Source organism: Chenopodium quinoa, unplaced genomic scaffold, assembly GCF_001683475.1.
Source record: "Chenopodium quinoa cultivar QQ74 unplaced genomic scaffold, ASM168347v1, whole genome shotgun sequence".
NCBI lineage: Eukaryota > Viridiplantae > Streptophyta > Magnoliopsida > Caryophyllales > Amaranthaceae > Chenopodium > Chenopodium quinoa.
In genome coordinates, this window is record NW_018743616.1 from 2,720,440 (window position 1) to 2,747,219 (window position 26,780).

General features: G+C 42.1%; 1 protein-coding gene and 1 long non-coding RNA gene across 8 annotated transcripts; one reads left to right on the plus strand and one right to left on the minus strand.

The window, feature by feature from the left end:
* The first annotated feature begins 72 nt into the window (after nucleotides 1–72).
* LOC110683053 (tRNA:m(4)X modification enzyme TRM13 homolog) lies at nucleotides 73–5,544 on the plus strand. 7 transcript variants are annotated; one of them, XM_021859392.1, is made up of 8 exons: nucleotides 73–522; nucleotides 949–1,014; nucleotides 1,712–1,936; nucleotides 3,361–3,410; nucleotides 3,718–3,988; nucleotides 4,102–4,315; nucleotides 4,410–4,472; nucleotides 5,129–5,544. In XM_021859392.1, the coding sequence occupies exons 5-8, from the start codon at nucleotides 3,834–3,836 to the stop codon at nucleotides 5,228–5,230; spliced, it is 534 nt and encodes a 177-aa protein (XP_021715084.1). In that variant the 5' UTR covers nucleotides 73–522; nucleotides 949–1,014; nucleotides 1,712–1,936; nucleotides 3,361–3,410; nucleotides 3,718–3,833; the 3' UTR covers nucleotides 5,231–5,544. The 7 variants fall into 7 exon arrangements, with proteins under 7 accessions (XP_021715084.1, XP_021715085.1, XP_021715083.1 ...); XM_021859391.1 differs by lacking the exon at nucleotides 73–522 and adding an exon at nucleotides 529–736; XM_021859393.1 differs by lacking the exon at nucleotides 949–1,014.
* Nucleotides 5,545–20,026: 14,482 nt separating this feature from the next.
* On the minus strand, nucleotides 20,027–21,034 carry LOC110682954. Its single transcript, XR_002503515.1, has 2 exons — nucleotides 20,636–21,034; nucleotides 20,027–20,220 (listed from the first exon to the last, which is right to left on the minus strand). It is a non-coding gene; the product is annotated as an uncharacterized LOC110682954 (long non-coding RNA).
* Nucleotides 21,035–26,780: the final 5,746 nt, after the last annotated feature.

The window sequence follows — 26,780 nt, forward strand, 5'->3', positions numbered from 1 at the left end:
GAGCTATTGCAACGGTATGTGTTGTATTATGAAAAATTTAGAAGTGCGCATTTCTTCCCTCTATTTTTTTCACCAAATATTTGAACAATACTTGTCTTTAATTTGCTTCCCTCTATTCACAATTCTCAAGTACAGTACCATTTTCCCCCTTTTCTCCAATTTTCCCCATTCTCACCTTAATTGATTATAGAGGACCATTTTCACAGTACCATTTTTCCAATTTCTCCATTTTCTCATCTTCTCAGATCTCATATTTTCACAGTAGATGAGAAGGAGTACGTTTTTGTTGTAGTTGTTGCATCTGATTTAAAACCCAGACCTGAAAACTACCAACAATGGCGCAACCACCACTTGCACCACCACCGCGCTCATATACCGACCTCTTCGGCGACCCAATCTACGAATTTACCCCTTTATGGTTCAAGAACAACCTCTTTCTCCCTCCTTTTGACTCCGAATCCTACATCTCTAACCTTCAAACCCAGTCCTCTCTCGCTGAACTCAATTAATCTCAAGTTAATGGTATGTATTTTGAAATAATTAAATTTATTCTAGTATAATTTGTTGAAAATGGCTCTATTTAGTTGTTAAATGCTATAATTTCTCAAAAATTAAGCTACTATTTTTTTAATTAGGGTTTTCGTAAGTAATTGCTTCAATAATTCTGATGTCATCAATTTTGTTAAATTAATTTTGCATTTTTGCTGGTTTAATTGAGAGAAAGAGAACAATTAAGGTGAGCAATCTTCTTAATACTCTTCCTGTTCTACAGTCTTACCGTAGTACTACATTTTTTTTTTATCTTATTTATGGTTTCCTTGCGTTTTGTTTAAATTTTTGTGTTTTCAATTTTTCTGATTCTGCTCAATTTTTTTTATTCTTTACTATTCAATTGATCTAAATGTATTGGCTGACGAGATCATTGAATTGTTTGTGAGCTAATTGCAGCCCACCATCCCATTATTGAGTCTTCAGAAGCAGGTGCATGAGCAGTTGGTATGCTGGAACCTACAGGTTCTACTTTTTGGCTAATACCTTGTAGTTTATTTCGTAGTATCCTTTTTAACTTTAGTTGTTTAGTGTATGTTTGGCTTTAGGCTGTACTAGTTCTGTGGCTTTCTTTTTGGTGAATGTTTTATTTCACAGCATGCATATTCTCTTATGATTACCGTTCTTCCACTGCTCTCCTTTTGAACACTTCCCTCTTTCAAACAAAAAATGAAATAGAGGGTCGTAATTGCTTGAAAACCAAACCTGATTTCCTCGGCTTTCTGTAATTCCTCTTTTTTCACCCTTTGATTTGGATAATGAAGAGTCAATGATAGATTGGTAGTAGTCTTAGTAGATTCTTAATTTTTCTCTTCAATGTGAATTAAGGCAACGACACTTGGGCGATATCAATGTCTCATGCTTTGGTGTGTCAACCGGATTTATGGAAGTTGTTCACTAGGACAGTGATGTATCATACTATAGCATTTCTGCCTAACTTACTTTGCCTCTTAAGTTTTCTATTTAAGGCAGACAGTTTATGCAAATATGGTTTATCTTGATTTGTATTGTTTATTTGATGGTGGCTCTTAAAATACTAGAAGAATGATTATACTTTGATATGGATTTTCACCTTCTTCATTCTGGTTAAAGCTATATCTTGTTTGAGATTGTTTTAGTAATAAAAAAGGTGAACTAAAATCCAGATTCTTCGGTTGTGCAGAAATTTTGAGGGGTTTAGTATTATTTAGAGCTAGATTCTTCAAGTTGTGCAGAATTTGAGGGGTTCAAATTATTTAGAGCAAGATTCTTCAAGTTTTGCTGAATTCCCCTCTCAGTTTATCACCTCCGACTGCGCAGCGGCGCCTTTGCGTTAATTGATAGCTCTAATGGCGTTTCGAGGTGTGGGTTTTCAATTGACAGCAACTATAAACTCGGATAAGCAGAGGTAAGCAATTTGAGTTAGTGGTTGCAGTTTGCTATGGTCTAATTGTAGCTTAATTGGGGTGTTCTGGTTTTTCTTATGATTAGTTATTGTTGCTAATTAATCAGAGAGTATTTGCAATTTAGTCTGAGCTAATTGTAGTTTGAATTGGTAATTATCTATTTTGATTTATAATTAGGTTGCTGTTAAGTATTTCTAATTGTTTCATGCATTGTTTTTAGGTTAATAGTTTAGTTATTGCTGCTAAATAATCAGAGAGTGTTTGCAATTTAGGCTGACCTAAGTGTAGTTTGATTTTTTTTTTATCTATAATAAATAGTTTACCGTTTAGGATTTCTAATTGTTTCATTCATTGTTTTTGGGTGGGTATGCGTTTAGCAAGGCCTTACTGGGTGATGCGGAACTCAAGTTTTGCTTGTATTTATGGTGGGTGTGTGCTGCTTGGATTAAGATTGTTTTTTTTGTGTGTGCCTACTTTCCTTTTTCTTTTGCTTTTGTGTCAATTGAGGTCGTTGCTTGCTGGATTTTTACTGTTTATGGTTGGTGATGGCAACTGCTATGTTGGAAATATGATTTAGAATCCTAATTTTAGGCAGAAAAAGCTTGGCCAGTTTTTAAGGCCTTTTCATATCTTGTCTTTTTCTGGGGAAGGAGTTAGCTTTAAGAGGGTCGGTTTACCCTTACTATATATATGACCACTCTCTTTTGAGTTGAGCTATCTGTTGGTATCTTCACTGATCAAGGTGGTTCAGGTAATGAGTTCTTGGAGCTTTATTTTGCTTATTCATGCTAATTGGTTTTTGTTATTGGACTTTTACTGGAAAAACGAGCTTGGTTTAAAGAACACTGTGACGAAAATGATCTTTACCTACGTTGATTACTCAACTGGAACAAATGAATTGTAATTTAGATAATTAGAATATTTAAAATGTCTGATCTTATATACATTTCTGTGTAAATTAGCTTAATCGATTATTTGATTATAGTTTAGGCTTAAATAAGCTTGCCTATCATACTGTTGTTAGGTTTTCAGATTTAATTTATAGTTTTTATAATTAGCTATTGGTGAGTACATTTTGGATTTAAAATTCTCAGTATATGCCATTGTGCTGAAGAAAAGAAAAAATAATATGAATGTTCTTGGTTAAAAAGTGAACTTTGAATTTGTTTGTTGCTGTGTGAAAAATCGTGTCTTAGGGGGGAAAAATTATATTAGTGGAGGCATCATTTTGGTTTGGTTCCCGATTTATAGATCTTAAAGTGACGGGTTTTGTTTGGTTTGTATTAATTGGATCATTGAATTGTACATACTTTAGGAGCATAATATAGAGGAAATGTTGGCTTGTGCGATGATGTATTGTTTATGAACGAGTTTGTCTTTTACTGCCTGTTATAGTGAGCTGAGCAGAATTTTGTGTTGCTTGCAGGTGTTTTTGTGCTATATAACTTAGTGCTCGTTCTACTCAGATTTTCGCAGGTATATACTGTCCTTAGCGTGATCTGCTATATACATTCGGGTTTAGTATGCTCTTTTAATTGCCGAAAAGTAATGTTCTGATTATACTGAGAATTTATATGTTATTCTGTTTACTTGTTTAATAATTTATATGTTATTCTCTTTACTTGTTTAATAATTTTGGTTTATGTAATTTATGAAAAACAAAATTCTAGGGTTTATGTAATTTATGAAAAACAGAATCCAGTAAGTTTCAATTTAATATAATTTGTTTTCGACTTGTTATTGGATTCAATTCGTTTTGTTTCTCTTCTTCTTGTGTATTCAGGTAAGAAGCCGCTGGTTATACAATGAAAAATAAAAAATATCACCCCTCTGAGTGAATGGGCAGCGTATAATTTTCTTCACCCTAATTTGTATAAAGATGCTGAATTTACTTCTGAGATGAAGCGAAATTGGGTTTATAATTTGAGTATTCCTCAATTTCCTTACTTACTCTCCAAGATCCGCTCTCTTCATACTTTAATTTGTAAGGATATAGAGCTTTCTTATAGGATACCTAATGCCTGTGATGATTGGATTAAGAGACAGAATGACAGGTATGTGCTTCTCTGTCTTCTTTTTTCGTGTTTCACTGAATCGAATTTATTTTTGTATGCATTGATAAATGCTGTTTGTTTGATTGGTACACTTAATTTGTTTGTGCTTTAAGGAAATTGCCATACCAAGAGAAGCATGTCCGCCAACATGCATCGATTCTTGGCAACTTGGAGGATTTTGGGGTTTTGTCTGAGAAATACTGTCAATCTGATCTCTCTGCTGTTGTTGAGTTTGGAGCTGGCGGGGGTTACTTAACCCAAATATTAGCTGATTTTTATGGGATCAATAAGGTCTTTTTGGTTGAGCGTAAGGCATACAAGCTAAAGGTCAGTGTACATTAAAACACTTCTTTATGCTCATATAAGATGTAACTAAACTCATTATATTTATGCTCATATATCTTAGTATCTTAAACTTTAGGCTGATCGAAGTCTACCACAGATAGACAACTTAACATTGGAGCGTTTGAGAATTGACCGTAAGGTTTTCCTAAAACCTTATGTCTGGTTTTTTGAGGCCTTTATCCTCGTGTGAGCTATGTTATGTTTTTGTATAGTAACTTATTGTTGCGTTACCTAGAAATATCCTCTTCTGAGCTTTTTTATGCTTTAGTACATAAAATAATCTATATGCATACAACATGATCATAAAACATAATTGACTTCAAAACCATACTGTTGTTTTGTGATACAATTAACTAAACTTATTGTTGCATTACCTATAATTGTTGCGGAAGTGGCGTTAACCTAATTTTCATAGTGGAAATTTCTTTGAGAAAAACTTATTAACTTGTGTCATTATTAATACTGCTCTTTTTTTTTCTTTTTTTATTTTTTATTTTTTATTTTTTTTTTCTTTGGGGTTCAGCATCCTGATGATTTACTTAATCCCCACCCTTGCACCTAGAGGGGCAGAATAACACGTAGTATATGTTGTCCTTAGCGTGATCTGCTATATTTAGTATCTTTGAATGTTAAACCTACCATACACAATGAATTCAATTTACTTTCTCTACTATTAATCAGATATCAAATGAAATTTGTATGAGGCTTGACTCTCCTTCAGTTAAGTCGCTTGGGTAGGCTAATTGATGCTTTCATACTGTGTTTTGTCCAGTTTATTTATAACCAGAATTCCAGCTTACTTGCAGGAAGAAATTGGAAATAAAGATTTTAATTGCATGTGTTCTTGACAAGATATGCACAAGGTTACTACAAGATTGTACGAAGTATAGTGACTAGCCATCTAACAAATGGTGCATATATGTTGGCGACTCTTATTCAAGTTCCGTCTTTGTGAAGATTTGGATATTTCGGCTTATATATATGTTGACAATTTGTATTTTGGACGATCAAATTAATTATCTAACTTTTATTTATTATTAGTACGGTATGTCATATCAAAAATAGGCAAGTAATATTTTGTAATGTATGTATTTTGCATTATAATTATTATATATAAATGATACTTTAATTTGTTTATGTTAGTATATTTAGATTTGTACTGACTAATTAATATTATATTACCATTCCATCCCAACAAAAAAAAAAAAAAACAATGATCAATCCGTTGCAGTAGATACGTACTCCTACCATTTTATTAATTAGCTTCATTCGTTGCAACAGGTTCAATTTCATCATAATTATTAGTCAGTACTCTATTGCCACGGATAAGTTATGCCGTTGCAATAGGTTCAATTTCATCATAATTATTAGTCAGTACTCTATTGCCATAGATAAGTTATGCCGTTGCAACATGTATTGATCTATTGCCACGGATCAGTGGTGCCGTGGCATTAGGTGTCATAAGCCGTTGCATTAGACCTACTGCAACGCCAGTAGATGCCACGGTACATGGCCGTTGCATTAGGCCTAATGCCACGGATTTTGATGCCTAATGCAACGGATTTAGGGGTTGCAATAGATCAAAAATGTAGTAGTGGTTGTATTTTAGAATTGCATACCCATAGTAAAAAATCCTTGCATACTCTTCTGATGCATCTCTATACAGTATCAGTTTTTCTCTAGCCCTAGCATACCAAGCCTTGTAATAACTGATATGTATGCCCAAATCTTTGTACACCCTATCCTTAAATCTTGCCAACTTACAACTAGGATCTGACCTCCAATCATCCAGATACTTCATTGCAATCCACTTTGAGTTCACTTTTGAATTACAATGAAAAAACCCACAAGTATGTTTCAGGTTCATGGTCTTCAATTGAAGAGTGGATTCACCTTTCAACTGTCTAAAATATATCCTAAAATTGCACTTATTTTCATCACCACACTTACACTCAATCAATTTCCCATGTTTTTTATCCCAAGGACATTTACACCTATTCCTACAATATGCAGTCACTCTATTGCTACTGTTATGCAACAAATAATAATCATAAGTATTCTCAATGTTGTGATTCCTAATTGCATTTCTAACTGCATAAACATTTGGAAATTTCAAACCAATTGAAAAGTTAATTTTACTCTTAAAATCTACCTCAGGATTGAAGGTTGGGTATGGATTTACCTCATCATCAGATCCATGTAAACTTCTCAGCTCCTCAGAATCATACTCAACCTCCTGCACATCACCAATGACCACATCTTCTTGTTGCACACTGTCTGCATTCACTTTGATGTCATCCTGTGCTGTGGGTTGAGATGTACCCTCACCATTTGCCCTGGCTGCAACCCTTACAGACTTGTCTCCCTCGCCATACTCTTCATCATCATCTTCCTCACATGGATCAAAATCAACATCAAGGTCAGAGAACCCTAAATCACTTGACCACTGCCCTTCATCACTGCAGTCAGAGTCACATCCTAAGTCAAGCACTCTCTTTGCTTTCTTGGTGCCTTGCCCTTTCTTCTCCTTCTGTACTCCCTTCCCTGTTTTCTTCTCCTTTTGTACTCCCTTCCCTGTCTTCCTCTCCTTCTGTACTGCCTTCCCTGTCTTCTTTTTCCTCACAGCAACACTCTTTCTTCTGGGTGTTCCAGTACTTAGGGGAGATGCAGATGCAATATTAGGGTTGGTAATGGTGGAGTTGTTGTTCACAGAAGGAACATTGGGCTCAGAGGTAGTTAAAGGATTTTTTTCACATTCAATGGGATTCTGAGGAGTGGAGGTTGATGTTTGTTGAGTGGTGTTGGATGTATGAGTCACTGTTAGGCCTCTTCTAGCCATGTGTTCTTCAAACTCCCTTTTACTGACAACCAAACCATCTAAATCCACATTTGCACCACTTGCTTTAACAGGAAATAGCCTATAACTTCTTCTCAGACCAACACTCTCCTTTTTAATGAGTTTAAGCTTCTTTGGAGGTGATTTTTTGGTGGGGTTGGACAGAATTTGGGCTGCTGGTCTAGGTGGAACATAAGTTGGATTTTTGGACCTAACATTGGGGTTGGGCCTAATTTGTGGGCTATCAGGCTCAACTACAACCCATATAATCACCCTGTCATTCATATCCCTCCTATTAACCAAATTCCTCAAGTCCTCTTTTGATTCCAACTTCCTCCTCCTATTTGTCAAATTTCTTCCATGCAACCTATACCATACACTGAAGTTCATAGGAACTCTTTTCAGAACCAAGTCATAAGCTTGTATCACTGCTCTCCTTACACTGTTCACAGCCAACTCCTTCAACTAGAAACTCAACTTCATAAACATTCCTCCCCTAATATACTCAGTCTTTCCCTTTTTATATTCAAACACACCCCATACCCATATATTCATGTCAATATACTCAGGAACAGGCCTACAATTAAATATTGTTTAATCAAATTTCAATTCATTGTTTATTAGCCATTTATAAACACATGCAAAGCAACAACACATGCTCCAACAAAAAAAAAATACAATTTCTAAAAATCAAAGCAGTAACAACAACATTATTTAACTAATTAGTCGCATTGGGTACTCCAATTGCTTAATTATAAGTTAATTTACTTAATTTAGGGTTTCCAGTTCTGACATTGTTCAATAAAAAATTAGGGTTCAAGTCAAACATTACTTTCCCAAACAAAACGCCATAGATTTTAATTAAAATTACAAACTATACCTGACTTTAAGTGGAATTTGTCCTTGCTCAGCTGTCACCATCATCCCCTTCTCCATTAAAGCTCCAACTGTCCCAATGTAGAAACGACAACTCCACTTTCGTTGCAACTTTGGACCACCGCGACAAAGACAGAAAAGGTGGGGAATAGTGGGGCGAATTCAATGACCTAAGTGTGAGGTGAGAAACTGCGAATATACTCTGAGAATTTCAGATAAACTTGACAATGGAGGTTGAACATAGAATACGGGAGAGTTAGGCGGGAATTAATTGAGGAGAAGGGAAGGTGGTTGGGTGTAAATTAAAAGAGGGGTAATAAGGTAATTTTTCATGGTCAAATTGGAGGGAAATGTAGAATGTGAGACCCAGTTGTTTCGGGGTTTTCTGATGTCCTGCGGGAGAGTTACAATTCCGAGACTGGAACCGGACGCCTGTACCTGCAAAAACAACGGAGACTCCTTGTGGTGGGAGCTCCGCCTCCAACGGTCAAGTTAGTACTTGATTAAGGAGTAATTAATGCGGAAATTAAAGTGATTGGGTCTCTCTAGGTGAGAGTGTTTAATGTGTGTAATCTGCTTTTTTAGCGTGATCTGCATGTAATCCCCCTTAATGAGGATTAAGGGAGGTATTTATAACGTCGGGAAACGTGCCAATCTAGGTTTAGGTTAACCTTGGGCTGATTGGGCTTCCCTCGGAAGTTGGGCCTAGGTGACCGGTTATCCCAAGTGTCATGGGAAGGACACGTGTCGTGTCGTAATTGGTCCATGGTGGACGGATCATTGCTTGACACTTGGCATGCTCCTATTGGCCCATGTGACGGACACATGGCGGAACCTGATTGGTCCACTTGTCAGATGGTGATTGGTGGGAGCAAAATCCCCTAATCATTTGCCCCTCACAGGTGGCACGTGACTGGTCACGTGTTACCTGTGACAGGTGTCGCACTGTAACAGGCGACGACCTGCTACAGGTGTCACTCGGCGAAAGGCCGAGAGATTCTCCCGCCCAAATTATGAATTCTGGAAGTGACCCTTCGCCTTCTCACTTTGCCTATATAAAGGAGTGTTGACTTCGGTCATTTTCACACTTGAGAACTTTGTGAGAGAACATTCGGACCCCTGAACTTGCTCTGACATTTTGGACCCTTTCTGCCTACCGCCTGCTCTGACAAGCCGACTGCACAGGATTTTCAGAACTCCATCAACGTCACTCGTTCAGGTAACCGTCGGTTCTCTTACTCTTAATTTTCTCTTTACTTTATTCTTTTTTGAAATGGCACCACGGAAGCACACGACACGACCTAGGTTAGTGATCAGCCGGTCACCGGGGACGGCTGAATCTAGGACTAGGAGTGCCGCCTGCCCTTTTCTGGACCCATCTTTGCCCTTTATACAAAGTCCGACTGTATCTGTGTCTATGCAGAGCATGATGGCCAGGACAAAAAAGACTGCCAGGATCTCAAACTCAGACGGCTCCTCCCACAGGGTGCCGATTAGTGAAACATCTGACCAGGCGCCAGATGTGGAGGTGAAACAAAGCGACTTGAAAGCCGGCAGTTCTGAGGGAGGAGTCAAAGTGACCCCTTCCCATTTTACATTTGACAATTCTTCATTCTCTCCTGCTCCTTTTAAAGGAGAGGAGGCGGGCCCCTCCGGGAGAGGGGAAGAGTCGTCCTCTTCGGACTCGTCAGAGGACGATTCCGAGTCTAGCTCTTCTGGCCATGCTTCTCTAGACACAGAAGAGAAAAACAGTCGCCTACAAGAGGCGAGGCTTTCTCACGCAGTTGAGAAGGGGGACGATTGGGCGGAGCCATCCGCCTCTCACCGAGAGCAAAATACCCCCTACTACTGCACGGTACCTCGGGGCTGGATCACGGCCATGCAAGAGAAAGTGGAGAGCTTTATCGCAAACCACACAATGGGCCCCAGCTTTTTAGTGTTTGTGCCGGATCCAGAAGACACAGTCGTCTGGCCGGCTGGTACCTATTATGATAGCGCCTTCTTTGGCTGCTATGAGGAGGCCATCAAGGCTGGGATGCGCTTCCCACTACATCCGGCTGTTTAGCGGATCTTGGATGGGTATGAGTTGGGGTTATGGCAGTTAGCCCCGAACTCCTGGGTCAATGTACTCGGCTATGTGGCCGGGTGCCAACTGCACGGGGTGGAGTCGAGCTTCGAGGCTTTCGCCCACATGAACTACCTCAGCCGGACCCCTAAGGCAGGCGGTACCGGCTGGTATCAGTTGACGAGCCACAGGGGCTACCTCATGACGAGAGGTAAAGCAAACAAATGGAAGGACTGGCGGAGCACCTTCCTCATCATTGAGAGTTCAGACACAGAGCTGAACAAGCGCTTCAACAGGTGGAATAGGAATCCGCCCCTTCTTGCAGGCGGCCGCAGCATGCCGCCTGTTCCCCCCAAGGCTAAGAAAGAGATCCTAGATAAAGGACTCTTCAAAGTAGAGTCGAAGGTGAACTCTACTTCAGGGGTACGAGAGCAAGTACCCCTGCACTGCGTCCCGAGCTTCGAATGGCTCTACGACGAGTACTTTTTGGCCGCCTGTGGCCTCAGCAATCGGTGCTCAAGAGGTAGCCGGCCTGTCGAATACTCTGTTGTTCCATGCATTTCTTGTTATGACTTTAATTAACTTTGCTATTTGTTTTTGCAGCGGACGCCATGAGCAAAATTACCGCCTCCAAGACTGCGGTGGCCATGTTGCGGGCCTCCATCATGCAACAGTCTTCAACCGACTCCCCCAACAAGGGGGCACCCTTTGTGGGCTTCGAACCTTTCACCCTCTTTTTGGAGTTGTGTTTATGCATATACTGACTTTTTTCTTCTTTTTTTTTTTTTTTAGACGGGCGCTCCAAGAGCTTCTTCTTCCCAACAACCGGACCCCAAGGCCCGGAGGACGACTGTTGTGAGCTCTCCTGGTTCTGCCAGGAAACATGCGGCGGCTGAGAAACAACCGACCAGTTCTTCTAAAACTCCAGCTGGGCCACCTAGAAGTATTAAATTGTCCTTGTAAATTTTAGACTTGCTCCCTTCTTTACTAGGTCTAATCCGTTTGTTTATGCTTGATGCAGCCGGCCCTCAGGAGCCTGACTTGGTCGAGGTGGCCAAGTCTATGATCAAGGTCGGACCTCCAGCTGAAAGGGAGGCGGTCAGGGGTGTCGGCACCCTTGACCTAGACGGGATTGCAGGGGTCCTTGCTGAGGTATACTTAGCATATTTTTGAGTATTTGATTTCCAGGACGCCTGTTCCCCTTTTTACTTAGGCCCTGCTCCGAGTGAACGACCTTCGCAAGCTGCTTGACCGGAAGAACAAAGAGGTAAAGGCTGCAAAAGCTATGGCCGCCTCTGACTGTGATAAGGCAATGTTTCAAATTGCCCAAAATGAAGTTCTGACCATTGATATTCTTTATTATCAGGCGCAGGCTACCGCTGCTATCCGGGCTCAGTTAGAGGCGGCCCAGAAGAGGAATAGCGAGCTGGAGGCGACCATCAACAACCTCAAGGCCGAGCTGAAACCTCTTCGCCAAAAGATGTCCTCATACGAAACCTTGGAGAAATCCTTGGCGAGCGTAAAGGTACGCCTGGTGACCCAGGAGAAGAGTCTTACTCAGGAGCTCTCGGAAAAGGCCGAGCAAGAAAAGAAAGAGCTGGTCCGGGAGATGATGGAAGACTCTGCTCAAATCCAGCGCATGACTTGGGGCCGCCTCTTCCCCAATGCCAACTTTGCCTCATGGGAAAAAACGTACCGCCAGTGTTCTGATAGATATAATCAAGAGATCCTGGCGGCTGCTGAGGAAGAGGTTGGAGGAGGCGTTGGAGGAGGAGCAGCCGGTAGTGGCGCTTGTGCCGCTTGGGGGTAATGCATCAAAGAAGGATGCAGCTGAAGCCGAGTCCAGCAAGAAGAGTGCTGACCAGGCGGCAGCTGCTGATATTGAAGATCTGCCCCTTTCTTAAGCTTTATGTCTTCTTTCCACGGCCTGCGTGCCGTTTGTTTTGTATTTACCCGGCCAGGGGGCCGGGGCTCTGAATATTTTGCCGGTCTTTAATGACCGGCTTCTTTTTAATGAATTTTTTTTGTTTTGCTTCAAATTTTAAGTATTGAATATTCTGATCCAATTGTACACTATACCGACTGTTTTACATGGCCGATAGTTAGTCACGCCGCCTATGCCCCTGGACGACTGGTTGTCTGTTTCCAAGCTAGACGATCAGTCGGCCATCTATCCAATCGGTATTCGAACCATTTTAAAGACTGGATCCCCTTTAGGCAGGCGGTTCCGTCATATAAATTAACCAAGTAGGAAAGTGGTTTCCTACCTGTCATGTTTTTAAGCTAGAGACTTTAGGCAATCTAGGCCGACTGTTCCCCGCCACATTTAATCTAGTGTGAACAGGTGCTGTATGAACACCTTTTTAGTTTCATACTAAATTTTTAAGGAGTGACCAAGTAAACATGATTGTTACCTAGTCGCCAAGTAACTGAGTAGTAGAGGTATCAAGCGGTGGGTACCGGTTGTTCCCCTTTATTCGCCAATGTTTGTTGGCTTTTAACTCATAGGTTGTTAACCTAGCAGGAGTAGTGGTTGAGAGCCCCTGTTTCTAAAAACAGGCGGACGACTCATACCTTTTAGGCTCCATACTAAGTTTGAGAGAGTGACTATGAGTTAACTTTGGTGTTACTCAGTCGCCGTCACTCCTGCTTGAGTAGTAAAGGTACCAGGCGGCGGAGGCCGGCTGAACCTTTTGATTCGCCAATGTTTGTTGGCTATTAACTCAAGAGGTACCCCCTGCATTTATCCCAAGTAATACAGGCGGTCATCTGACTCAGATGTCAACTGCTACCACTGGTTTGGTTAGTGATAGAGTTATCCTTGTCTCAAAAACGGCTACGTGGTTGCCCTTGGGGACAGTCGTATAGGTGCCGTGTAATTAGTTTATAGAGCAATGTTCCACCCAAAAGGGAGCTGCTCTCTGCGACGAATTTCATCCAGAGGGATGCCGCCGGACTCCTGCTATGATGTTGGGACAGGTCGTATTAGTTTTGAAGATTGGATCAGTTGGCTTGGCGCCTGGTCTGATCATTCGGCCTGTGGCCTTGGTTAGTTCTTGGTGAACGTAGGTGCTAAGTAAAAGGAAGGTAGCCGCCTGTTTAGGCACAGGGTCGGCCAGGCCTTGATCATTTTAAGTATAAGGGGGGTGGATGTGTGTTTGGAACCAGTCGGCCCTCTTCTATGGAGATTAGCCGACTATATGTCCAGACGGTGTGCCCCTATGAAGATAGAGAAATATTCAATGGAGAGTAGCCGACTGTAAAGGTACAGACGGCATGCCCCTCTGAAGATAGAGTAAAATACTCAATGGAGAGTAGCCGACTGTAAAGGTACAGACGGCATGCCCCTCGAAAGATAGAGTAAAATACTCAATGGAGAGTAGCCGACTGTAAAGGTACAGACGGCATGCCCCTCTGAGGATAGAGTAAAATACTCAATGGAGAGTAGCCGACAGTAAAGGTACAGACGGCATGCCCCTCTGAAGATAGAGTAAAATACTCAATGGAGAGTAGCCGACTGTAAAGGTACAGACGGCATGCCCCTCTGAAGATAGAGTAAAATACTCAATGAAGAGTAGCCGACTGTAAAGGTACAGACGGCATGCCCCTCTGAAGATAGAGTAAAATACTCAATGGAGAGTAGCCGACTGTAAAGGTACAGACGGCATGCCCCTCTGAAGTAAGAATAAAAATTAAACATGGAGAGTAGCCGACTGTTTGTCAGCAGGCATGCCCCTCCTAAGTAAGAATAAAAACTGAGTATGGAGAGTAGCCGACTGTTTGTTAGTAGGCGTGCCCCTCTTAGTACAAAATTGAATATTAAGTATGCAAACTTTTATTAAGTAGCCCTTGACTATTTACATCATTCAAAAGAAATATTTCTTAAGATTATCTACATTCCAAGTTCGAGGCAACGGTTGTCCGTCTGGTGTTCCCAGACGGTAGGTACCGTCCCTGACCTCTTCACAAATTCGGTAGGGTCCTTCCCAGTTGGGAGTTAGTTTGCCAGACTCATTAGCCCTACCAACTGCTTCCATTTTTCTAAGTACAAAGTCCCCCACTTTGAGTGGACGCCTGTGTACTTTTTTGTTGTATGATCTAGTCATTCTCAAGCGGTAAATTTCATGGCGCAAGACAACATTGCCCCTCCTTTCAGGAAGTGAGTCTAATGCCAGGCGCATGGCTTCCCAGTTTGCCTCTTCGTCATATAGCATTACTCGAAGAGTCGACTCGTAGTGTTCTATTGGAAGAACAGCTTCCGCACCATAAGTTAGGAGGAATGGAGTTTCTCCAGTCGCCCCTTTTTCAGTCGTCCTAATGGCTCAGAGAACATGTGGTAATTCATCCGCCCATAGGCCGCCTGCTCGTTCAATCTTTTTCTTGAGACCGTCTGAGATGATTTTATTAAAGGCTTCTACCTGGCCGTTTGCTTGTGGACGGCCGACAGATGCAAAGTAGTGTGCAATTCCCTGGTCACCCAACCAGCTTTTGAGAACAGACGTCTCAAATTGGGGACCATTATCAAAAACCATAGACATGGGAACCCCGAACCGAGTGATGACATTTTTCCAAATGAATGCAATTACATTTCGTCTTGATTCCCTTTACAGCCTCCGCCTCTACCCATTTAGTGAAGTAGTCGACGGCAACAAGTATATACCTCCTTCCTCCTGTAGCAGACGTATATGGACCCAGAATATCCATACCCCACTTAGCAAACAGTAGTGGGCTATGAATGGTAGTGAGGTCAGTAGCCGGACGGTGAATCACCATCGCATCTGCTTCTAAAGTAGGCCAAAAGTAGCCCTGCCGCCTTGCCCGTTGAGCAAGCGTCCTACCGCCTATATGGGAAGCACAGTAACCAGAGTGAAGATCGTCTAGTATCTCTCGTCCCTTTTCTGGAGTAACACACTTTAAGAAGGGTTGAAGGTACCCCCTTTTGTGAAGTTCTCCCTTTATTATTTCAAAACTGGTTGCTCGTTTTTTTAGTGCTGCCGCCTGTTGATGATCATCCGGCAGGGTACCGTTTGTCAGATATGCCCTGATTGGATCCATCCAGGTTGAGCTTCTGTCTAGGATGCCTTTCTCTTCTTGCCGCCTGCTTCTTGAACAGGCGCACTCTCCTTGACATTGTCAAGGTCTATTTTTCCACCACTCGACCCAGTGGCCATAAAAGTGGGCTTGACATCCGAGAGATAACACTCTCGGCCCATCCTCTGATCTCCCCTTAGGGACCCGACTGTTCCATTATCCCTCTCAAACTTGAGCAACATAAGAGATGGGATTATAACAGCCTTGGAATTATTCAGGGTTGGTCGTCCCAGAATCATGTTGTAGGCCGAGAGTTCTTCTACTACCAGGAACCGGACTACCATGTGTCGTCCTTCCCCTTTTTCGCCCAGACGGATGGGTAAATCCACTCGTCCCACTGGGTGGACGACTCCTCCTCCAAACCCTACTAAAGGGTGGGATGCCGGATGTATGCAATCAGTCTGATATTTTAGTTTCGACAGACATTTGCTACTGATGAGATCTGAAGAGCTTCCGGTATCTATGAGGATTCGGCCAACTCTCTGGTTGGCCACTTTACATTCAATAACGATAGGGTCGTCATGCGACCCTCTTACCCCTCCTAGATCTTCTTCAGTGATGACAATCTCAGAAAATGAATATTTGGAGGGTCGTTCTTGGTGAACGGAATTTACATCTAACCGTCTGATATTGTCTTTGTTGCCCCTAATAGTGGGGTCGCCTCCTGAGAAGCCGCCTGCAATGGTGTAGACGACTGCATCATCTGTATCGGAGCTGTCGGCCTTTTGATTCTTTTTGGCCGACTGCTTTTTTGAGGAAGTGTTCCCCGTAGATTTCTTGACATAAGTATCAAGATCACCTTGCTCAGCCAGGTGGTCCAGATACCGCATGAGACTGATGCATTCATTGGTGTGATGACCAACATCTTCATGATAATCACATAATTTTTCTTGGTTTCGACTGTTTGCAGAACCCTTCATGGGGACCGGCTTCTCAATTGAGATCCATCCCTTGATTTCCTTTAAGATAAATCGGCTATCCTTGTTAAACGCATACTTTGGGGAGTATGGTTTGAATTCTTTTTTCTTCTTCTGGGCCGGCTGTTTAGAGGAATCAGCCGCCCAGACCTCTTTTCTCTTCTCGTCTTTGTTTGACGACTGCTTCTGTCGTCCTTCTCTTTGTCAGACCTTTTCCCGTCAGACTGTTTTACCGTACCACAAAGATCAGTCGCCTGTATATAGGATTCCGCTTCAATCAAGGCCTCTTGAAGAGTCGCCACCCTCTTTCAGACCAAATCAAATTTGAAGGTCGACCCGTCTTTGAGACCTCAGAAAAATTCAGTATAGGCTACTTCATCCGGTAACCCTTGAATCTGTATTCTCATCAGGTTAAACAGCCTGATGTAAGAACGAAGCCTCTCCTTCTCGCCCTGCTGAATTGTTCCTAAATCAAGGGTCGTCTTCTTCGCAGGGATGTTCATGGCGAAGTTGGAGGTGAATAAGTAAGCAAGCGTCCTGAAGTTATTTACACAACCAGTCGGCAGGTTGCCGAACCATTGTTGTGCGATTCCTTTGAGAGTCGCTGGGAAACACTTGCACCAAGTGGGATCATCCAACCCTTGAAGGTACATCAGGTTGGTGAATGCCATCAGATGGTCTTCTGGGTTAGTAGTGCCGTCATAGGCGCCTACTAATACATTTTTCACTTTGGTCGGCTGAGCGGCTTCAGTAATTTCCTTGGAGAAGGCCGACGGCTGTTCACCAAGTCTAAGCAACCGTAGCTGCCAGTCCATAGGTTGGACATTTTTTGCTGCATGTCCACCAAACGGAGGTGGCTGTAAAAAATATTGTTGTTGCGGTACAAACGGTAAGTTTGGTACCGCCTGGTCGCTATGAAAGCCGGACTGACGGGATGTGCCGCCTGACTGACTCTCATGATACGACTGAGTATGCCTCATCGAGGTATTTCGCAGACTGTCTTGGAAGTTTGAAGTAGAGGCCGACTCTGACAATCGGTCGCTCTTCTTCTGCTCTAGCAGTAGCCGAGCGTCTGTGTATGTTTTCCTCGACCCGTCCGCCTGAATATGACGAACAGGTTTCCTATTTCCTGGAGTAGGAAAACGGTATTTTGTGAAGTCAAGGGCAGTCGGCTCCCGCTTCCTAGATTTAGGATGAGGAGTCGCCTCTCGCCTTTGAACTGGCTTCCTCTTTTGTGAAGTGGAGGGTTTCTTAGCCGACTGCTCCTTGTCCAGAGCAGGCGGCTTCTTGTTGATCAACTCTTGAATTTCTCCCTTGAAGTCCCTCATGAAGGTCATGAGTTCACTCCTTGTGATGGGAGCAGATCCATCAGTCGGCTGCTGCCGAACAGGCGGTGCGCCTGCTGGCTCACTTCCAGTTTGAAGATGTTCCCGTTCCCTCCTTTCGGTATGATGGGTACGTCGGGCCCTTAGGGTCCCGTCTAAAGCTGTGTGAGCTTCAACTTCAAATTCATTCTCAGTATCGTGGTCCGACTGAACTAGAGGGTCGTCCAGGGGACGTCTCTCTTCAGGAGTCGGTACAGACGTGGATGCCATCTCAGAAGTACTCTCCCCACAGACGGCGCCAAATGTTTCGGGGTTTTCTGATGTCCTGCGGGAGAGTTACAATTCCAAGACTGGAACCGGACGCCTGTACCTGCAAAACAAACGGATGCTCCGGATGGTTGGAGATCCGCCTCCGACGGTCAAGTTAGTACTTGATTAAGGAGTAATTAATGCGGAAATTAAAGTGATTGGGTCTCTCTAGGTGAGAGTGTTTAATGTGTGTAATCTGCTTTTTTAGCGTGATCTGCATGTAATCCCCCTTAATGAGGATTAAGGGAGGTATTTATAACCTCGGGAAACGTGCCAATCTAGGTTTAGGTTAACCTTGGGCTGATTGGGCTTCCCTCGGAAGTTGGGCCTAGGTGACCGGTTATCCCAAGTGTCATGGGAAGGACACGTGTCGTGTCGTAATTGGTCCATGGTGGACGGATCATTGCTTGACACGTGGCAGGCTCCTATTGGCCCATGTGACGGACACATGGCGGAACCTGATTGGTCCACTTGTCAGATGGTGATTGGTGGGAGCAAAATCCCCTAATCACCAGTTGCCGGAGATTCTTGCCAGAATTTCACATGTGGTAGTGCTACTCTAACTTTTAATATTTTTGTGGTAGTTGTTTTAAAAAAAAAAATTAAAAGGTAGTTGTTTTCAAAATGGGGACTTAAATTGGTAGTTGTTTCCAAAATTTCCTACATTTTATGTAAGGTGTTTGTCAAAAAATTATAATTATGTTTAGTACCTTAAATAGAAGCTTATTTTTTAAGGTGATTGAAAAGTATTGCTACACATAACATTAAAGTTGATGCCGGAGCATCCTCAAAACCTATGGAAAATATTGATATGACTTGATTGGTGTTATTTTTTGGGCTCCAATTAAACAACTCTTTAGATGAGTATCCTATTTTATGACGTGGCTCTAGTGAATAATGACGACATAGTTGGAGATAGAAACATAGAAATACAGTTACACGGGTAAAATAAAGAAAGGCTAGTATTTGTCTATTTGATCAAAATAAACTGTTCAACTTCAAACACCAACATGTTCAATACAAGGAATTTTGAAGTGATTCAAGTTAAGTATTAAACTAGAGTCCATGAGCATTACATAGATAGAAAATGTGTCCAAATTGAGCGTGAGCGAGAAACAATGAAGTTATAATCATTAAAATTTAAGTTGGTCGCTTCTACCTATATGCAGTGGCGAATCCAGGAAAAATATTTAACGAGTTTAAAATACATTTTATAAATTTTAATGGGGTCAAGTGGATAATTTTATGGAAAAAATCTAAATTTTATAACACACACACACACACAAAAAAAAAAAAAAAAAAAAAAAAAAAAAAAAAAAACCCTGTGTTTTATAAGAAAAAAAAAATTTATATTCAAGTGGGGTCACTTGACCTCACTTCCTTGTACATGCATCGCCACTGCCTAAATGCGTGTTCACACCCCCTTCTTTCCACGCATCTGCGCTTAACTGTAGCAGTCGAGCGAAATGCCTGCCGGAGTAACTGCTCCAATTGCTAGAGCGCCCACTCCAATGCCTCCTGTTTGATGGACGAATTTAAGCTCCAATCTTTTTTTTTAATCTTTTAATCTTCACATGAAATCCAAAGACTATTATTTATGAACTTTAGGGTTATGTAAGCTACCATATGGATAGGGCTATGTTGGATGTAAACTTGAATCTTTTGCCATATTTTGAATTTGATTGAGATTTTCTTTCTCTACTTATAATCTTTGTGACTTCTCTCTTAATCTTTGCTTAACCTTGTGTTTAGATTAGATTAAAACCCTTAATTTCTATCTTGATTGTTTTTTCTCCCTCAATTTACACACAAATTTAACAAAACTCCAACATTCTAGCAAGCTTGCAACTTGAAGTTGGAGGATATAATTGCAATTTTGTTGTTCCTTTGTTATTTTGTATCAAAAGTGAAGAAAACATAACATATACAAGTAACATACTACCTATTTTTCATAATGTTCATAACATCTACAGTTTGCACAAAAAATTAAGGCAAACGAGAGTAAGGGAGAAAGTTCGGATTTCGATTTGGATTATTGGCCAAATAGAATCCAAACCGAATTATTCTGGTTTCGGATTTTTGGAACCGAATCCAAACCAAAATTAGATTGAATCCAATCCAATCCGAACCGAAATAATTCGGTTTTCGGAAACGAATCCAATCCAAACAGAATTTTGTTGGGCTGTTGTTTTGGGCCTAAAAAATTGGGCCTGTTATTGGACCTATAATTTTGGCCTTTAAAATAGCCTAATATTTTCCAAAATTAGGAGATAGCATAATAAAATAAATAAATAAATAGCCAGCCATTAGAATAAAATTTCACATAACAAAAGTCTTAAAAATGTAATAAAAGTCCTCATTTAAAATTCAACTAATAAATTTAACATGGCTGCTTCAACATAGCAACAGATTCAACATGATGGCAGCAGCTTCCGCATCTTCAACTCTTCAAACCTTCAGAGTTCATACTGCATAGTACATACAATAAGGCAATTAATAATTGAAAGATTTACCATGCATAGCCATATATAGAGAAGTAAAAGAGCTTAAATATATATAATACAACAAACTTAAGATTCAGAACAGCATATAAACACCTTAGAACAACATATAATACAACAAACTCAAAATTCAGAACAATATATAAACATATAATCTAACTTAAAGTTCCAAGCTTAAAATATAGAACAACCAAACTAAAACAATAAAATTAATGTATGATGTATAATCTAAAAAACAAGTGACTAAGTAAGGGCAACAATCAATGGAATTAATTTGAAGATTTCAAACATAACAACCAACACAATTGGGGAAAAAACCAGAAAATAAACAACCAACATCAATGGAATTAATTCAAAAATAACAACGGAGTAGATCTGTTACCTTTGAGTGAAAGTGACGGAGGTGTTGGTGAGGGAGCACGCACAAGGGAGCCGCAAGGTGGTGAGGGAGGTGTTCGCGCAAGGTGGTGAGGGAGCCGCAACTCGTAAAATCTAAACTCGCAACCCAAAATTCGCAAGATCTGAACTCGCAACTCAGAATTCGCAACTCATAGTTCACGCAAGGTGGTGAGGGAGGTCGTAAGGTGGTGGTGTTCGCGCAAGGTGGTGAATGGTGAGAAAAGGGGGAGAATTTAGGGAGGTGGTGACTTGGTGAGGGAGGCAGGGAGATACGGAGATCTAAAGTTCAGAAGAAAGGAAAGAGGAAATGGAAAAGAGGGAAAGAAAATTAGGGTTTAGGTTTATATATGAAGGGGAAATGGCCTGGGCTTGTATAATTCGGTTGGAATTTCGATGTTCGGTTTTTTGAAGCCCCAAACTGAATCCAAACCGAAATATTTCAGTTTTGGATTTTTGGAACCGGTCCAAATCGAAAACCGAAAAAATCCAAACCGAATTGTTAATTCGGTTCGGTTTTCGGTTTTAAACCATATTACTTTCACCCCTAAACGAGAGCGTAAAAAGTTGGTATGTGTAAAAAAAAAATGAAAATAGTAGGAGAAAGTGTAAAAAGGCAAATTGGAGGGAAATTCCTAACTCTTAACACTGAATAAACTTATCAAGTGGAAAATTTGAAAATAAAAAGAACTTTTGTATTATAAAATCATAAAAACACAAAAAATGCAGTGTTAGTACTGTTACCCTCAGTTAACAAAGTGTAGACTTTTTGTCCATATCGTTTACTAGTTGTTAAGGGAGCAAGGTAGGTGTTACTATGCAATTACAAATTTATCCTTTGATAAGTTTTATCAAGGTTAGGAGTTGGGCAGCCCTGTTGCCAACCTGGATGTAAGAAAAAGTTGGATGAAACTAATTGTTTCAGTATGAGAACAATATGACCTTCGGCAGGCCCTTTTCGGTGGGAGAAGACTGAACTCGGTCCAAGTGGAGATTGGGCCGAGAATTTCCTGCACGGCAAACACACGTAAATTAGCCTCGAGGGTTGTGCCGAGGAAGGCCTATGGCTGATTGTGAATGAATGTAAGAGGGGAAATTGAAGGCTTTTATACCTTGCTCAATGGATGAGTGGGCCGCAAGTCAAATGGGCTTGCCATGCTGACTGGGCTTGGTTGACTTAGCATGTTTTGGAGAGTTGAACCTTGTTTTGGGATTTTGTAATTAATTTATTTGGACCAGCCCAATTAGGATGACTGAATTGGACCTAAACAACTTGGCCCCCCAGACCCAATTTGAAAGGATGACGGGTCGGGTTTTGACTTACAAAATGGAGGGAAACAAATGATTGTAATTTGAATTTGGAATTTGGACAGTTATTGATGTTTTAACTGCCGTTTAAGGAGAATAATTAGGGAATTGAAAATGGAAGGTTTTAGTGGGTGGTTAACTTGGGGAAGTGTTTAACGGTTGAATTTAAGTGGAATTAGTGGGGTTTTTGGCGGTTCTGACTCCAAGAATTCTTGATTCCGGAAAGCCTATTTAAACCTCCCTCTCCACTCTCTTTAATCACTTCTCGCAAACACTCTTCCCAGACTTCGCCAACTCCCTTGCAAACCGATTTCTTTCTTTCCCTTATTCTCTGCGATTCCGAACCTTATACTGAAATTCGTTGCTCTGAACAAATAGATCGAAAAATTCTGCATCTAATAAAGGTAATTTTCTCCGAAACTTGTTCAGATTTCATTGTTTTTCAAAGCTTTCCCCTTTTTCCCGATTTCTCGATTATTCGCATAAAAATGGCTCAAGACCGAGGAAAAAGACCAATGGTTGCTGAAGAAGAGGAGGAAATTCCTCAATTGGGTGCTCGGCGTAATCGGCCACTTGGGCCGATGTCGCCTTTAAGCAGCCAAACCTCTCACCCTAGGAGGGAAACCAGGGCCTCTTTGAGAGAGCCTCCCATTCCAGTGATACCTCTGGCCTCTGTGCCTCGCCGAGGTTGGGAAGAGGCAAGCACTTCTAGCAGTGGTTCAACGCATGGGCCTCGGCAGCTGCCATATGGGGCTACTGAGTGGTATAACCCACCCAAGAATGCTAGGTTGATGAATGCTGCTCCGTATGACTGGTGGGTCAACGGAAGTGCCCTCCATAGCTTTGCCGAGCAACTTGAAGTATTTTACAGCATTATGGAGGAAGATGGATATTGGTGCCGAATGCCCACTACCGAAGATAGGATTCATAGGCCCCCTCCTGGTTACATCGGAGTGTATACCAAGAAGTTGCAGTTTGGGCTTCGGTTTCCATTGCATGCATTCGTTATGGAGGTGCTGAACGGGTACAACATCTCGTTGTGCCAATTAACTCCAGCTAGCATCCGAAGAGTAATGACATTCCTTTGGGTGTGTCTGTTCTACGGATTTGAGCCGAGCATCCACATATTCCGAAAATTGCATAAGTTGATGCCGAACCAGAAATCAGACGAGCATCATGGTGGTGGAGAATTGAGACCCAAAGGGGGTATTTGACCACCTGGCCGAACGATACATCTGATAAGGACTGGCGAGGCCAGTGGATTTGGATTCGGGCTCCTACTGAGGAGGATCACCCGAATTATTTTGGAGGGCCTAGGTATCTGAGTATGCCAGATCCTCGGATGAGCGCCATTGGACCGGATGAGTTCTCAGCAGAAGAAATTGAGCTGCTACCCTCTTTGGCAAAAGAGAAATCCGGGGGGCACTGGCCAAATGGCCCACGTGCCGGAGACTTGGCTGCCATGCTATCACTACATCTTCAAAGAGAAGATGTTACTGCTATCGGCCTCAGCCGAAAGTACTAGGATGGTAAGGGGTCCGGTTGGGGCCGAAGGCCTTTGATTTTCCTTCACTTTTCTTTCTGTTTTTATTGGTTGTGCTCTTTCACACAGAATAACCCTTTACTTTTGGTTTTTCAGTGCTGCACGAAGGGAACTGCGGCCTTGACTATAACAAACTCGGCATAAACGCTACTACGCGTGTGACGAGGAATGCCCCAGCCATAACTAATCCCTCAGATCGGGCCCCTTCACTGTGCCCTTCAACACTCGAGATAGTCAAGCCTGCCGAACATTCTAAGCAGAAACCCTAGTATTTGAAGAAGGACCCATTTTGTTTGTTGGGCCCTAAAGAACAAGTAGTTGTTGCTGCTGCCGCTGTTAGAGCAGGAAACTTTGGAGTTTCTGACCAACGCGCTGAGCAAACAACCTTTATTGCTGACCTCATGTGCTTAGTGCCGAGGACGAGCAACTGTTGAAGACTTCGGTGAGTCTTAATCTTTCTTCTCTTTTCCTTTTTCTCGTTGCCTTGCTCCTTCTACTTAGCCTTTTCTTTGAATTTCTTCAAAAAAAAATTTAAGTACTAAGCTTCGGCTTGGAGTTTCTTTTTTCTTTTTTTTTTATGATGCTGACATTACTCTTTGCCCCCCTGTCTCTTCTGTTGCAGTCTGACGAAGAAGAAGAGGGCAAAGGAGAGCCATCTAACATACCATCCTTTTCAGACGAGTCTTTAGCCGAGGAAATGGCTGAACAGAGAAGAATAAGAGCTGTAATAAATCCGGGGCAGTTTCCAGCTACTAAGCCCCCCGCGAAGAGACCTTGGCTAGATGAGGACCAAGCCGAGGTTGCTAAAGAGAAGACCCCTCCTCCTCCTCCCGAGATTCGGGATGAGGAAGTTCAACAGAGGACTCCTCCCATCCACAATTCCCTTCAATCTCCTCGGCACACTGCCGAACCTTTTGCTGAAGAGGTTCGGAGATAGGCTGATGCACTGATCGTGCAGCCTGAGGACGATGACGTTTAGATTCTTGTTCGGAGGCCTGGAGATTTTAAGAAGGCCCAGGGAAGAGTTGAAGAGCCGAAGAATTTTGATGTTCCTTCTACTTCTGCTGGAAGCTCTTTTCGGACCTTCTAGTCTTTAGAGATGGGATTTGAGACTGCCCCACTATCAACTGTTCCGGAGGCTGTCAGGAACAATCTTCTATCTCACCGAACCTCGGCTATCGAGTTCTTCGGTGATCTTTCTGGCCTTTCCGAACTGGAAAAGGTGTAGGTCTGGGCCCTTCGAGCTGCTGCTAGGGTGTTCGAGCCCTTTGTTAGGGTACCAGACCCATTTGCTGAGAATCACAAGTTGTTAATGCTGGTAGCTTGCTTTGACTTAAACTTTTTTACTTAAGTACTTTTACTCAAGTTTTTCGCTTAAGACCTTTTCTTCAGCTAACTCACTCTTGAAACTTGTAGGTCGTTCATAACCACGTCATGGCTGTGGGAATGAACGAGGAGTTGAAGAGTAAGGCTGAAGAAGCAGAGTGCCAAGCTCGGCTTGCAGAACTCAAGAGCCAAAAGGCTGAAGAAGAATCTGCTGCGAGCCAGACTCAAATGGGCGAAATGGTGGACAACTTCCACAACTTCTGTCGGGAAATCGAGTTGTCCATATTTCCCTGGATTGACGAAGGTAAAGCCTTGATCCATGAGTATAGGGCTACTGATATTCCTAGCTTCAAGGCTCGGATTGAGCAAAAAATGAAGCAGGAAGCTGAAGTTCGGCCGATGAGGGCGGACGAGTTCAATGTGAAGGCTGCCCAAGCTGAGGCTGAAGCGAAGAAGAAGCAATCCGAGCTTGAGGCTGAGATTCAGCGACTAGGCGATCAACTGGAAGCCAAGGATTCAGAGCTCTCTAATGCCAAAACTGAGCTAAAGGGAATCCAGAACCATCTTGAAGTCCAAACTAATGAAGCTGCTAAGGCCAAGGCTGATCTCGAGGCTACCCAAACGTTTCTACAAGTCAGAATCTACACCCAAGATCAGTATGATGAGGGTTTCGATAATGGCTTCAAAGTGCGTAGCCCGACGCCTCGCTTTCCATGCTGATCCGAGCATCAACTAGGATGTGGCCGTAGAATGGTAAATGGATCCTGACCATCCGAATCTGCTCAATGCTCACCTAGCTGAATTTGCTTTTCTTGCTCGGATGGCCGAGGCAGAAGCGCGAGAAGAGGAAGAGGCTGCAATAAAGGAAAAAGATGCTACTCAGCCTGCCTCATCCTCTTCTGGTGCCGAGACCTCCAAGGCTCCTAGTGCTGATCTAGCCAAAGCCGAAGCATAGGAACTCAGGCAGTCGTCTGCAGAATCTTGCGGATCAACATGTGCTTAAGTAATATTATCGCCGCATCTGCTTTTTGCCTTTCTTTTGCTTTAGCTTGCCATGAATTGTACAAACTTAATTTTGTTTACTTTAAGTCTTTGTACTAGGTTCGGCAGCTGTGTTTTCCGCTTGTGGGCAGCTGCCGATTTAAGATTTCGTTGTAATTGACTTTGAAATCCTCAGTTTGAATGTATATGATATTTTTCTCAATTTTCCTCTTCCATTGCCTTATTTTCTTTACTTAGCTGGTCTTTGAACTTTCTTTAACAAAATTTCTAAGTATTGAACCTCGACTTGGAGATATTCTTAGCTGAGAACTTCTTGATTTGCTGTGAGTGCACTGTTTTGCTTTCATTCCTTTTGCCATGCTCCTTCTACTTAGAACTAAGCTTCGGCTCGGAACTTGCTAGCTGAGTGCCTCTTTCCCCCCTAAGAAATCTGAAGATGAGATCTTCAGGTTTTTGAGGTGATTGCTTCGACTTTTTGGTAAGCCTCGGCAAATTTTTGTAATAATTCAGACTTTAAAGTTTCTACTCATTTTCCTTTTCCATACTATTTTGTTTTTGAGAAATCTGATTTTGTTATCCATACGCCTTAGGCTCCGAGAACAATATATCTTGATCCTTGTAACTCATCCGAGGGAACGGCCATCCGAAACACGATGCCAGGGCAATGATCTATCCGAAGTACAATGCTTCATCAGGTAATACTTTGGAGGTGCAATTATCACCTGAAACTAATTCGTCCGAAGTACAATGCTTCATTAGGCAATACTTCGGGGGTTTATCAGTTCCTATTTTTTAAATGTTTCGGATGCGTCTATGGCCTCTTTGCCTGGAGGAACTGATTCATCCGAAGTACAATGCTTCATTAGGAAATGCTTCAGGGGTTTATCATTTATCCTCGTCTCGGCAAGTTTTACGGCTTGCCGAAGTACAATGCCTCATTAGGAAATACTTC